Below are 13,119 nucleotides of genomic sequence, written 5' to 3'. Positions count from 1 at the left end.
AAGTATAACAACAAAAAAGAAAAATCTCAGTGTTTAGTCATTTTAGCCCTGAGTTAATTTCTAATGCTTTTCTCTTTCATTCTTAGTATTAAACTGTACTGCTTCTCAATTCAAGTGTGCCAGTGGGGATAAATGTATTAGCGTCACGAATCGTTGTGATGGTGTTTTTGACTGCAGTGACAACTCGGATGAAGCAGGCTGTCGTAAGTAACACAAACCCAGCATGTTTCAGACAAAGGGGTCATTTCATTTTTGCCAGTATTGATATTGATATTGCCACACATTTTCCCTAACTCAGACAAACTGGGGGAAAGTATCCTCAAAGGAATGCAGTATTGAACATACAGTAAAATTGAGTAGACATTGCCATATAATGTGTAATTAGCGAATCAAGTGGTTGTATAAATGGACACTTCAAATAGCGTCTTAGATGGGCTAAATGTTCCTTAGATATTTTTGTTTTTATTTTTAGTTTTTCTTAGGACTTCCCACGTTAGTGGGTTTAAACTTTTGAGGTTCTACTCCGTATAAAGATATTTTACTGGTTTCTTTTAAGTTTCAGAAGAGAGCTCAAATCATGGTGTAGGAATGGTATGGAGCTGTATTTAGTATTGACTCTGATGAATTCATTCTTTGTGCTATTATGTGTTGAATATCTGCTAAGATGTTATTTTTGGCCTTTGTCCTTAGACTCTGGTAAGGGAGATTATAGAAGGCAAGAGACAATTAAGCAAGATAGACAGTTACAAGGGTCTTAGAAATGGCACAGACAAAATTCCATGGAGGTTCAGAGAAGAGAAATTTCTTCCAGTTGGAGGATTCAAGTAGGACTTCATACAATATAATTCTGATGGATCTATAATCTTCACGGATTGGAAACCTATACTCACATGATTTGTTATTTGCCCACTTTTCGTTTTAAATGAATTTTAGACTTGCAAAAACTCATCAGTGAGTTGATTATTTGTTTGAACAATGGTGTTTCAGACCATAAAAAGTAAATTTTCATGATTTTTCCTCCTGCATCAGAAAGGTACTGTAAAAAGCCATGGATTAAAATGAAAAGTTAAATAAAATGCTTATACACTTTATAGTTTGCACAACATCTAGAAATTCCTAATCACTAATTTTCCTGTTTCACATTAAAAACATAAAATTCTGTGATGAACTGAGGTTAAACTGTCAATTGGTGCTGGCTTGCTGTTGCCCTGTGAGATCCCTGGTAGAGAGTTTTGGTTTACCCCTGTGAAATAGGGAAGCGGTTCTTACCTATCTCTCCAGGATTGCTCGATGAACAGTGGAAAGTTTGCAAAGAATTGAGTATTTACCATTACCTTTAGTTTTACTTAGTGTGTGCTGGTTTCACTGGATATAGTTCATCTGAGGGAAAATAGTAACACCCAAACATGATATTAAACACATGAAGTTCAAAGTAATCATAGCTATTTAAGCTGTATTGTAATGTTCTAGTGATTCTTTCATAGAAAGATAGATAAACTTTAGTATCGAATCTGCAATTGGAAGAACATTAGAAACACAGGAAAAAGAAACAGAATGTTCTTTTGACACAGGTACTTATCTGCCAGTAAGCAGTTGTGCATTCTGTACTTCGTTTGTTGTCAGATGCACTAGTTGCCACAGAAATGTTTCCATGTACTAAGATGTGGGAGAAGACTCTATATCATTTAGCCTTCAATATTAATTTGGTCATAGTCATTACTATAAACCTACTGTTGGATCCAAAATAATTTCCTCTAAGTGTAGGCTATAAAAGGGATCACAAATTACATTCACAAGCCCATTTTCCCCATGTTTTCCTTCTAGCAACCAGGCCTCCTGGTATGTGCCACTCAGATGAATTTCAGTGCCAAGAAGATGGCATCTGCATCCCGAACTTCTGGGAGTGCGATGGGCATCCAGACTGCCTCTATGGATCTGATGAGCACAATGCCTGTGTCCCCAAGACTTGCCCTTCATCATATTTCCACTGTGACAACGGAAACTGCATCCACAGGGCATGGCTCTGTGATCGGGACAATGACTGCGGGGATATGAGTGATGAGAAGGACTGCCCTACTCAGCCCTTTCGCTGTCCTAGTTGGCAATGGCAGTGTCTTGGCCATAACATCTGTGTGAATCTGAGTGTAGTGTGTGATGGCATCTTTGACTGCCCCAATGGGACAGATGAGTCCCCACTTTGCAGTAAGTTTCCTGACCACAGTTTACTGGCCATAAACTCATTCTGAACAGCAGCCTGGTGTGCATCACCATTGTCACAGTCACTGTGTAGCTTTGTAGGAAGGATTTCAGTTCCTCTCTGAGTTCACATCTGTGTAGGGGGTAACCATAATTGAATTCAAATACATCACCATTGGATAATTTTCTGATTAAATCTTTTGTACTTGGTTATGTGTTTTTACTTCTTTTTATGTCTTTGTTTCAAAAAATGAGACTAAATTGAGGCCATTAGATTGTCAAATTAAATTTGGTTCTGTTGGCAATGTGCTTATTAATTTTTCTAACTTTAATATTTTCTAATTTCAATCAGAACTTGTCACAAAAAAATGAAGTCCAGGGATTTGTGTTGCTGTGATTAAAGTGCTGTGATTGGCATGTAATCCTAATTACTGTCATTTCTTTCTTTCCTCTTTAATCAATGCTCACTCTCAGATGAACCCCAGCCAGGTATGATTGTGAAGTATTTCAGATTCTTATGATTTCATATATGTTGTGTTTGTTCTGAAAACATCCTGATTATATTAACTCGCTTCCCTTTCTAATGCATGTCTGTGTTATGACTCTTACAAATATGTTAGAGTACACATGGAAATAGAGGGCGTTTGCATCCCCAGGCATGTGAACTGTCTTAGGGTAGCTTTAGGCATTTTCATTTTGGCCCTGAAACTAAGGCATGATGATGTGTTATTGGATCTGTGTACTCTAATGTTTCAATGACCTTTCCTCTTTGATTTGTTCACTTCATAGATTTTCTAGTCTTTTCTCTTAAATGTTTGTCTGTCTTCCATTTCTGTATAGATAGAAGAATTTCAGAGGCGGAAAATGAGAAACAATTTTAGGTGTCTTTGCATGCTCTATCAATGACACTTTTCTTCCTTGATGTCAACAATATTTTCCCAAGGGTTCTCATTGCATTAAATGGAGTTATACTATCGGGTTGTAGTGAAGAAAGTGATCATACTCCAATAGATATGAAGGATGGTAAATCCTCAGGCAAATTAGAGCAAACCCCGAACAGCCTGTGGAACTCACCCAAGTGAATGCTGCACTTAGCTCTTGTCTGGGCATTGTATTGAAGGTGGCATGAGACTGCATAATAAATGTTGCATAAGAGTGAATCAAAGAAGCAAAGATTCTTGATTTTCTTTCTTCATTATTCTCTTTCTTTTTTTCTAGATGGGAACAGCTGCTCAGATTTCAATGGTGGTTGTACTCACGAGTGTGTTCAAGAGCCCTTTGGGGCGAAATGCCTATGTCCATTGGGATTCTTACTTGCCAATGATTCCAAGACCTGTGAAGACATAGATGAATGTGATATTCCAGGCTCTTGCAGCCAGCACTGTTACAATATGAGAGGTTCTTTCCGGTGCGCATGTGATACAGGCTACATGTTAGAAAGTGATGGGAGGACTTGCAAAGTTACAGGTAATTGCTGAATTAACCCTAGCCAGTTTATCAGCACATCCCAGAGCTTAAAATCAAATGGCACATGTAGGCATTTGACAATGTTGATTAGGAGTTAGATCGACTTGAATCCTGGAAAGATTATGCAATCTCTTTAAACCTCAATTTTTTGTGAGGATTAAATGGGGTAATACACATTAAAATCTTGGTGTATTTTGGAAAATAGAGGTTAAAACATATACAAGTCAATGATTTTTTAAGTCATTGGCTTTCATATCATTTAAAATGACTTCTATACTATAGTTAAGCATCTTTATATAATGTTACATTAATTGAATTCAACCAATATTAATTCAGTTTCTGCTATAAGAAAATGATTTTTACTGTGTATTATGACATTGATTTGACCACTTTCAAAGTGACCAAATAGAGGAAGCTAAAACAAAAACAGAAAGTTTCTTTCTTTTACATGTAGTAGGAGTCTGGATGTCAGACAGTCCACGGCTTGGGTCTGCTCTGTTATCCTCATCGTGTGACTTACATCAAGGGTTCCAATGCTCCAGGCTTTAGCTTCTCTTAGAAAGTAGGACAGAGAAAGAGAAAGTGGAAGGCAAGCAGCTTCCTTTTTTAGAATGTGACCTGAAATTTGATTCATAATTTCTACTCACATCCTATTGGTCAGAACTTAGTCATGTGGTCATCCAAACTTCAGTGGAGGGAGAGAAATGTCTCTGGCTGGAGAGTCTGTGCCAAGCTAAAACTTGGCATGCTTTATTACTGAAAAGAAAAAGAAGAGACGGGGTGTTGGGAGAATTAGAACTCTGCCATAGTTGAGAGCCTCAGAAAACAGAAATATTTAAGACATGATTCCTGCTGTCCAGAAGCCTACAATCTATTAAATAGTAAGGAAGATAAACAAAGTACAAAAATAAATACAGTAAAAGGAAGAATGTAAGCATAGTCTCCTTTAGACTAGTATTTAGAAACATTTAAATATAACCCAGGAAATAGTCTATTTTAAGGACTCATGAAAACCAGCTAACTATTAAGGTTAAGAATGAAGTGATTAAAATCATTCTTACGGGGCTTCCTCCCCTCCCCACCAACTTACTATAGTTTGGAATTACACCTTCTTTTTGTTACCAAAAGTATTGAATCAAATGTTTTAAAGAGTTGTTTTGTGTTTTCTCCCAGATCATTGAAATTTTTGCATTTTTTTCTTGAACAGCATCTGAGAATCTGCTGTTACTTGTGGCAAGTCAGAACAAAATTATTGCCGACAGTGTCACCTCCCAGGTCCACAATATCTATTCATTGGTCGAGAATGGTTCTTACATTGTAGCTGTTGATTTTGATTCAATTAGTGGTCGTATCTTTTGGTCTGATGCAACTCAGGGTAAAACCTGGAGTGCGTTTCAAAATGGAACGGACAGAAGAGTAGTAAGTACATTTCTGTTGACCTTTGGCCTGGCTAGTTCCCCTGTCTTGGGTCTGTTTGCTGTTATTCACCAGTGAGAGAAGGCCCTACCTCATCCGGGTAGCTCTCATGGTACCTTCTGGGCCACATAACACCTAAGAGACTTGCATGTTCATAACTATGAATTTATGGCTGTTTTCAATAGGAGGGTGGCCTCTGAAGGCAGATGTATGATTCTGAATTCCAGGTCAGTGATGCAGAGACCTCACAATGTCTTTAAGTTTCCTTTTGCAGTCTTTTCTTGTGGATGAGAGCAGAGGAAAATGCAGGAAAGTTAAGGGGTTGCTTTTGTTAACTTTAATTTAGTGATATTTCTCAATCCATCTCCCAGAATTTCAGTTTCTTGGCTCCTGATAGTTACATTTCCTCTGCCTCTTACAACTTTATTTTGTAATTATTGGTGCTTAATTAACAGAGATATTATTCTTTGCATGCAAACACTATAACGTTTCGTAATGTTGCCAACTAAGCAGATGGATAGAGCTTTTGCTTAGTTGCAAAAACTTTTGAAACCAAAACGAAGCTATGCACTAACCCAACAATGAAGTTATCTTAGAATATTCAGTGGGACAAAATCTTGTATACTTTTCTCGGAAAACCCTACTGTTGATTTGGTGGTTAGCTACATGAGAGGACAAAATTTTCTAATCCTGACAAGTAATTATAGGACAAGTTAGATGTTTTAATCTAGATTTTTATATAATATCCATGTTTGCATTCATTTATATGCTCTAGAAATCAGTCTTTATTCACTTTTGTCTTTAGGTATTTGACAGTAGCATCATCTTGACTGAAACTATTGCAATAGATTGGGTAGGTCGTAATCTTTACTGGACAGACTATGCTCTGGAAACAATTGAAGTCTCCAAAATTGATGGGAGCCACAGGACTGTGCTGATTAGTAAAAACCTAACAAATCCAAGAGGACTAGCATTAGATCCCAGAATGAAGTAAGAATTTTTTTTTTTAATTATGTTGCCTTGACATGGTTATGATGAGGGAAAAACAACAATAACATGATGTAGCTGATATGCATGTTGCTGATCTGCAAAATTTAAAATGATCCCTTGTTTAAACATGGTAGGTGTCCAACTGGGTATTGCTGTCTCCTTCATCTGAATTATCCTCTTCATAAAGTATATAGGAGCAATTGATTGTTTACTTTTTTTTTAGATCACATTGATTTATTAGCTTGGCAATACAGTTTTCAAAATGTCATATAATTAAAAATTAAGTTTCTGGCCAGACGTCGTGGCTCACACCTGTAATCCCAGCACTTTGGGAGGCTGAGGCTGGCGGATCACTAGGTCAGGAGATCGAGATCATCCTGGCAAACATGGTGAAACCCCGTCTCTACTAAAAATACAAAGAGAATTAGCCAGGCATAGTGGTGGGCGCCTATAGTCCCAGCTACTCGGGAGGCTGAGGCAGGAGAATGGCATGAACCTGGGGGAGCGGAGCTTGCAGTGAGCGGACATCATGCCACTGCACTCCAGCCTGGGTGACAAAACAAGACTCTGTCTCAAAAAAAAAAAAAAAAAAAATTAAGTTTCTAATTACTGCATGCAGTAATAGTCCATAGAGGGGCCAGTTTGATGTAACTTTGATAACTCATGATTATACAGCAAAAAAGCTGGATTTTTCTGCTTCAGTTTTATGTAGTTTATGAGAGCTCCCTTTTAAGTCATATAAGGAAGGCAGTTTTTGCCTACTGGTCCTAAAGGGAAGGTAGACAAATTCTCCCATGTGTTTGGAAATCTTTGAGGGCTTCTCTCCCTGAATTTACTTATATTTGATAACTTAGATTCTTTGCTGCAGGGCGGCAAATTAGGCAAGTTATGTTCAATGTGATGTTGACTTCCTAGATATTGTAAAGTATTACACACCAGTGAAATTTATGATGAATCCATGATGAAGAATAAATTGATTTCCTTATCTAAAAACATGACAGGGTAGACAAACAAGGACAGATGGATTTTTCTAGATCAACTATTTGTGGATTATAAACAAACATGAATTGGCATTGAGACGTTTCAATGTCATAATGTACTACATTATGACATTATGTATTACATGTTTTATGAAATATTATAAAAATACCCAGATGGGTTGTGATTGTGTTATGACAGTTTTACTTTGTGATGCTTAGAGGAAATAAACTCTGTGCACATATTCTGAACCACAGATTATTTATTTTAAGCAGGGCATAAACAGGATGTTGTATTATTTAAAATGACAGTTATTTTAAATATTTAAATACATCCCCTCCAATTGGTAACTCGTTTCCTTTCCCAGTGAGCATCTATTGTTCTGGTCTGACTGGGGCCACCACCCTCGCATCGAGCGGGCTAGCATGGACGGCAGCATGCGCACTGTCATTGTCCAGGACAAGATCTTCTGGCCCTGCGGCTTAACTATTGACTACCCCAACAGACTGCTCTACTTCATGGACTCCTATCTTGATTACATAGACTTTTGTGATTATAATGGACACCATCGGAGACAGGTGATAGCCAGTGATTTGGTAAGTTGGTGGTGAGGAAAACCAAATTAAAACTACAGTTGTGGATAGGTAGAAATCACACGAGTATCAGAAAAGCTAAAAAATTGATTTTTGTGTCATAGACAATATCAGGTCAATCCAGGAAATACCAGCAACAGTGAGACGCAGTCTATCCCATATGAATAACAGGAAAATGAATATTTTCATTCCAGTTCATGGTCAGATTGTGCCTTGTCCAGGGAGGATTTTTATAGCTCATGTGATTTAGTTGAGCTGTAGATGTGAATCTGTTGCTTCTATAGCTTTAAAAATGGTGTCAAGTGGCCGGGCGTGGTGACTCACGCCTGTAATCCTAGCACTTTGGGAGGCTGAGGTGGGTGGATCACCTGAGGTCAGGAGTTTGAGACCAGCCTGGTCAACATGGTGAAACCTCATCTCTACTAAAAATACAAAAATTAGCCAGTGTGGTAGTCCACGCCTATAGTCCTAGCTACTCAGGAAGCTGAGACAGGAGAATTGCTTGAGCCCGGGAGGCAGAGGTTGCAGTGAGCTGAGACTGCATCACTGCACTCCAGCTCAGGTGACAGAGTAAGAGTCTGTCTCAAAAAAAAAAAAAAATTGTCAAGTAAAAATTTATAACTTAACTTGGCCAGGCACATTGTCTCACATCTGTAATCCTAGCACTTTGAGAGGTTGAGGTTTGGTGGATTGCTTGAGCCCAGGAGTTCAAGACCAGCCTGGGTAACATGGCAAAACCCCATTTCTACAAAAAAAAAAAAAAATTTGCTGGGCATGGTGGTGTGTGCCTATAGTCCTGGCTACTTGGGAGGCTGAGGTGGGAGGATCGCCTGAGCCCAGGGAGGTCAAGGCTGCAGTGAGCTGTGATTGTGCCACTGCACTCCAGCCTGAGTGACAGAGTGAGACCCTGTTTTCAAAAAAAAAAAAATTAGCTAGATTTATGTTTCTCAGTCCTGTTCTTTATGTAATATTTTTTATTCAATAAATTCTAATGAATTTATTTTCACAAGTTAAATGGGAAAATAAAGAAAATACATATTTTATCAAAGAGCTATTATTGAACCCGATTAAAAATAGGAATGCTTTTACAATGTTGGTGGAATATAAATTAGTTCAACCACTGTGGAAGATAGTGTGGCAGTTCCTCAAGGATCTAGAACCAGAAATACCATTTGACCTAGCAATCCCATTACTGGGTATATACTCAAAAGATTATAAATCATTCTACTGTAAAGACACATGCACACATATGTTTATTGCAGCACTATTTACAATAGCAAAGACTTGGAACTAACCCAAATGCCCATTAATGATAGACATATACATCATGGAATACTATGCAGCCATAAAAAAGAATGAGTTCATGTCCTTTGTAGGGATATGGATGAAGCTGGAAGCCGTCATTTTCAGCAAACTAACACAAGAACAGAAAACCAAATACCGCATGTTCTCACTTATAAGTGAGAGTTGAACAATGAGAACACATGGACACAGGGAGGGGAACATATACACTGGGGCCTGTCGGTGGGTGGGGGGCAAGGGGAGGGAGAGCATTAGAACAAATACCTAATGCATGTGAGTGTTAAAACCTAGATGATGGGTTGATGGGTGCAGCAAACCGCCATGGCATGCGTATACCTATGTAACAAACCTGCACATTCTGCACATGTATCCCAGAACCTAAAGTAAAATTTAAAAAAATAAATAAAAAATAATTTTAAAAAAAGAAAAAATTGCCATTGTATGGTTGCTGTGACTTGAAGGAAAGATGCACCTAAACTGTAACAGATTGATGTGAATCAGTGAGTGGCAGCACAAGACAGTGGAAATAGCAGGCACAAGGGTGCTGATGATGGAGTGAAGTCTGGGGTGTGGGAGTGGGAGATGAGGAGTCTCTAAGCTCTCTAGTTCCATCTAACTTCTAACTAGTAGGTGATCCTGATAAGTCATCTTGCTTTTTGTGCTTCAGTTTTGTTTTCATTTGTAAAATAGATGCCCACTGTAATTACCAAGACAAACATAAAGAATAAATGACATGTGTATGTGAAAGGATCTTGAATGGTTTAGTGGGATATAGGATGAATTGTGTATTTTTTGCCACTCTTTTGTACCATGACTTCCTTGTGTTTTTATTTAATAATGACATGCTAAAGGAAAGCATCTGCTTGAGCACATATCCTCTTTGACTCAGTGCACCTTGGCTTTGATTTTTGGATGAGGTCTCACTGTTCTTTTCTGCCTCACAGATTATACGGCATCCCTATGCTCTAACTCTCTTTGAAGACTCTGTGTACTGGACTGACCGTGCTACTCGTCGGGTTATGCGAGCCAACAAGTGGCATGGAGGGAATCAGTCAGTTGTAATGTATAATATTCAATGGCCCCTTGGGATTGTTGCAGTTCATCCTTCGAAACAACCAAATTGTGAGTGGTACAGAGAAACCTCCTGCCTGGGAGTAGCTTGGAAAACACTGACGCTGGGAATGCTAAATGCACACTGTTACAGACCCATTTGTTTGGGCAATACATTTTCTTTTTCTCTTTACAAACCATCCCACTCTATACTTTCCCCAGTCCTGACATTGCCATTACTTTTATTTACCATGGAAAATTCAAACCTTGGATATAACAACAGCACATCTGAATTATATCATTTTAGCATTTGGCTACTACCTCTGTGACCCTCACATGAGTCTCCGTTTCCTCAGCTGACCAATGGAGTACAGAACAGATAGTGCCTTTGATCCTCTTACCGCTACCACTCTGTGATTGAAAGCAGCTTACTTTTAGGACTAGTTTATTATGGCAGCACTGCCTTCTAGGTGCTCTGCTGTAGCCAGCACGAGCCGTCCTAAAGTGCATGGTATGGGTGGCTAGGTGAAAGATTTGGCATCCGTACTGTTCTTTCTGGTGGGAGAGGGAAATAAGTCACTTGATCTTCACTTAACCCTCTCTTCTCAAAACTCTGCCGTTGTTTTTCACACACTTCAGCATGTGGTCGCTGCTATTTCCCTGTTCTCTTCTCCCACTCGCTGTTGCCGCATTGGATTTCATTACGGTCTAAAAGCACAGCAGGCGACTCCCGCCTCTCAGCTTCTGCGCTAGCTCTTCCCTCTGCCTGGAACATCTCTCTTCCAGATCTCTGCATGAGTTGCTTAGCGTGTCATTTAGGATTCTACCCAAATGTCACTTTCTCAGGGAGGCCCTCATTGACCACGCTACCTAAAATAGCCACCCCCTCATAATTCTTTTGCTCTTTACCCTCATGTTCTGAAATCTCTCTCGCTGTCTCTCTCAGTTTAGTTCTGTTCCTTTTTGCTCGAATATATACTCCACTTTTATAGCGTCCCCAGTGCTTAGAATGGTGTTTGGTATACAGTGAGTACCTACCATTTTTCTGGTGAATGATGGATTAATAATCTATTAATAGCATGATATGTGTAATAAGAATATACAGGACTATAGAACATCCTGTGGGGGGGGGGTGGCCACACAGAATCCTGATTTTCAAGGTGCAGAGACACCCAGAGATATCATCAGTAGAAAAATAAAAGATTATTATCTAACCAAATCTGGAAAACTCTAGGTAAACTACAAGGTCACACATCAAACACACAACTTTTATTTTAATGCAAAAAGATCTCTTTTAGGTCAGGCAAGGAGACAGATTACTTGGCATCATATTTCTATTACAAGTTCCAGATTATTCAGTGGCTGTTTGTTCATAATCTAGTTATAGACTGGATTGATCTGTAACCTCGAGTCATTCTTCTCTCTCATGCCCGTTATGAATTCTAAGTTGAAAGCCTAATGCTAGGGAAGTTGAAAGTGTAAGTAGTTCAGTGAAAACAAAACAAAAGAAAACAACAGAGGTAACGACGTACTTAAGCCCCTCAGTACTGAGGCCTCTGGGAGGACGCTAAGAGCATGACTCTGTTTTGATTTTAATGTGGTGGTTTTCCACTCACTGGTGCTTTCTTTCTTTTTCATACAGCTGTGAATCCATGTGCCTTTTCCCGCTGCAGCCATCTGTGCCTGCTTTCCTCACAGGGGCCCCATTTTTACTCCTGTGTTTGTCCTTCAGGATGGAGTCTGTCTCCTGATCTCCTGAATTGCTTGAGAGGTATAGTATGCGCCTTATGTGTGCTCTGAAGACGGATCTGGTCATAGTTTGTGCCAAGCAGTGGAAACTCTAAACCCAATTGCGACTGAACGTGTGCTGTGTCCTTTGATTCCTCAGGTGTCTGCAGAATGATGTGTGTTGTATGGGGTGATGTCACTGAGTGCCTTGGTTGTAATATAGTTTCTGTATATGGAACTAATGTTATCTGTGCATGTGATTGAACAATCTGTAACCTCACATTTTCTCTCACCTGGGTACAGTTAGACTTCTCTGACAAGCCATGGTAATGGGAAGTTCCAAATTCTGCACCTAAGAAGTAAACATTCTCAATGTTTGTGTACAGCTTCATTTTTCATGTCCATTGTCTCTTTCTCACTCTTTTTTTTTTTTCAGATAGGGTCTTGCTCTGATGCCCAGGCTGTAGTGCAATAGTGTAATCATAGCTCACTGTAGCCTCCACTTTCCAGGCCCATGTGATTCTCCCACCTCAGCCTCCTGAGTAGATAAGACTAGAGGCGCATACCTCCACACCTGGCTAATTTTTGCATTTTTTGTAGAGATGGGGTTTTGCCATGTTGCCCAGGCTGGTCTCCAAGTTCTGCCCTCAGGCCATCCACCTGCCTTAGCCTCCCAATGTGCTGGGATTACAGACCTGAACCACTGCACCTGGTTCCATTGTCTCATTTTCATTCTTATAACCAATAGTTGATGAGTGTTCTAGCCTGGGTCTTCTGACTCCAGTTTCAGTACTGTTACTATTACCATCTGATACTTTAAGAAGGAGAATTGTGTCTGTATGAGATATTACAAGTGACTATTTGAGCAATTTAATCTTTATCTCATCCTAGAGATATTTTATTGGGTCGATTGAAGAGTATGTGGAGGATTATACCAAGTACTTAAGGGAGTAAGAAAAGAAGGAAAAGTTGCAGCTCGTTCACAAAAGAGATTTCTTCTGGAGAGTGTACTTGTGTATAATACACTTAAAAATATAATTTATTATTGCTTAAAAATCTAAGAAGTTACTCTAAACCCAAGTTCCCTTTCATTTCTCAGTGAAGTGAGTGAATATATTTTGATACTGATGAAAATTGTTGTAGACAAGTTCAACTTAAATGTTTAATTATCACATATTCCTAAATTAAGAGATAATAGAGTCGTAATCTAGAAGGGAATCTAGTCCTAATCTAGAATGGAAAATATATACTAAATTCAGGAAACTTTTAGTGTTTAGATATTATGCAGATGTAGGCTTACTGAAAAGCAAATTCCATCAGCATGTAATATTGTGCAATGATACTTTCATGATGAAAGATTTTAATTATTGGTAATTCTCACAGAGGGACTGGCATTTGC

At 38.9% G+C, this 13,119-nt stretch overlaps 1 protein-coding gene across 1 annotated transcript in view; it reads left to right on the top strand.

Annotated features, from left to right (window-relative positions):
• LRP2 (LDL receptor related protein 2) overlaps positions 1–13,119 on the top strand; it is a 213,508-nt gene that overhangs the window by 100,109 nt on the left and 100,280 nt on the right. The window contains exons 24-31 of the mRNA XM_015110294.3: positions 87–203; positions 1,825–2,202; positions 3,415–3,663; positions 4,871–5,082; positions 5,885–6,069; positions 7,415–7,643; positions 9,887–10,064; positions 11,635–11,763. Coding sequence (XP_014965780.3) covers positions 87–203; positions 1,825–2,202; positions 3,415–3,663; positions 4,871–5,082; positions 5,885–6,069; positions 7,415–7,643; positions 9,887–10,064; positions 11,635–11,763 — 1,677 coding nt within the window. The remainder of the gene's footprint in view (positions 1–86; positions 204–1,824; positions 2,203–3,414; positions 3,664–4,870; positions 5,083–5,884; positions 6,070–7,414; positions 7,644–9,886; positions 10,065–11,634; positions 11,764–13,119) is intronic.

The sequence above is a fragment of the Macaca mulatta genome, chromosome 12 (assembly GCF_049350105.2).
Source record: "Macaca mulatta isolate MMU2019108-1 chromosome 12, T2T-MMU8v2.0, whole genome shotgun sequence".
Taxonomy (NCBI): domain Eukaryota; kingdom Metazoa; phylum Chordata; class Mammalia; order Primates; family Cercopithecidae; genus Macaca; species Macaca mulatta.
The sequence above is the reverse complement of the archived record's forward strand: the minus strand, read 5'-3'. Positions and strand labels throughout refer to the sequence as shown.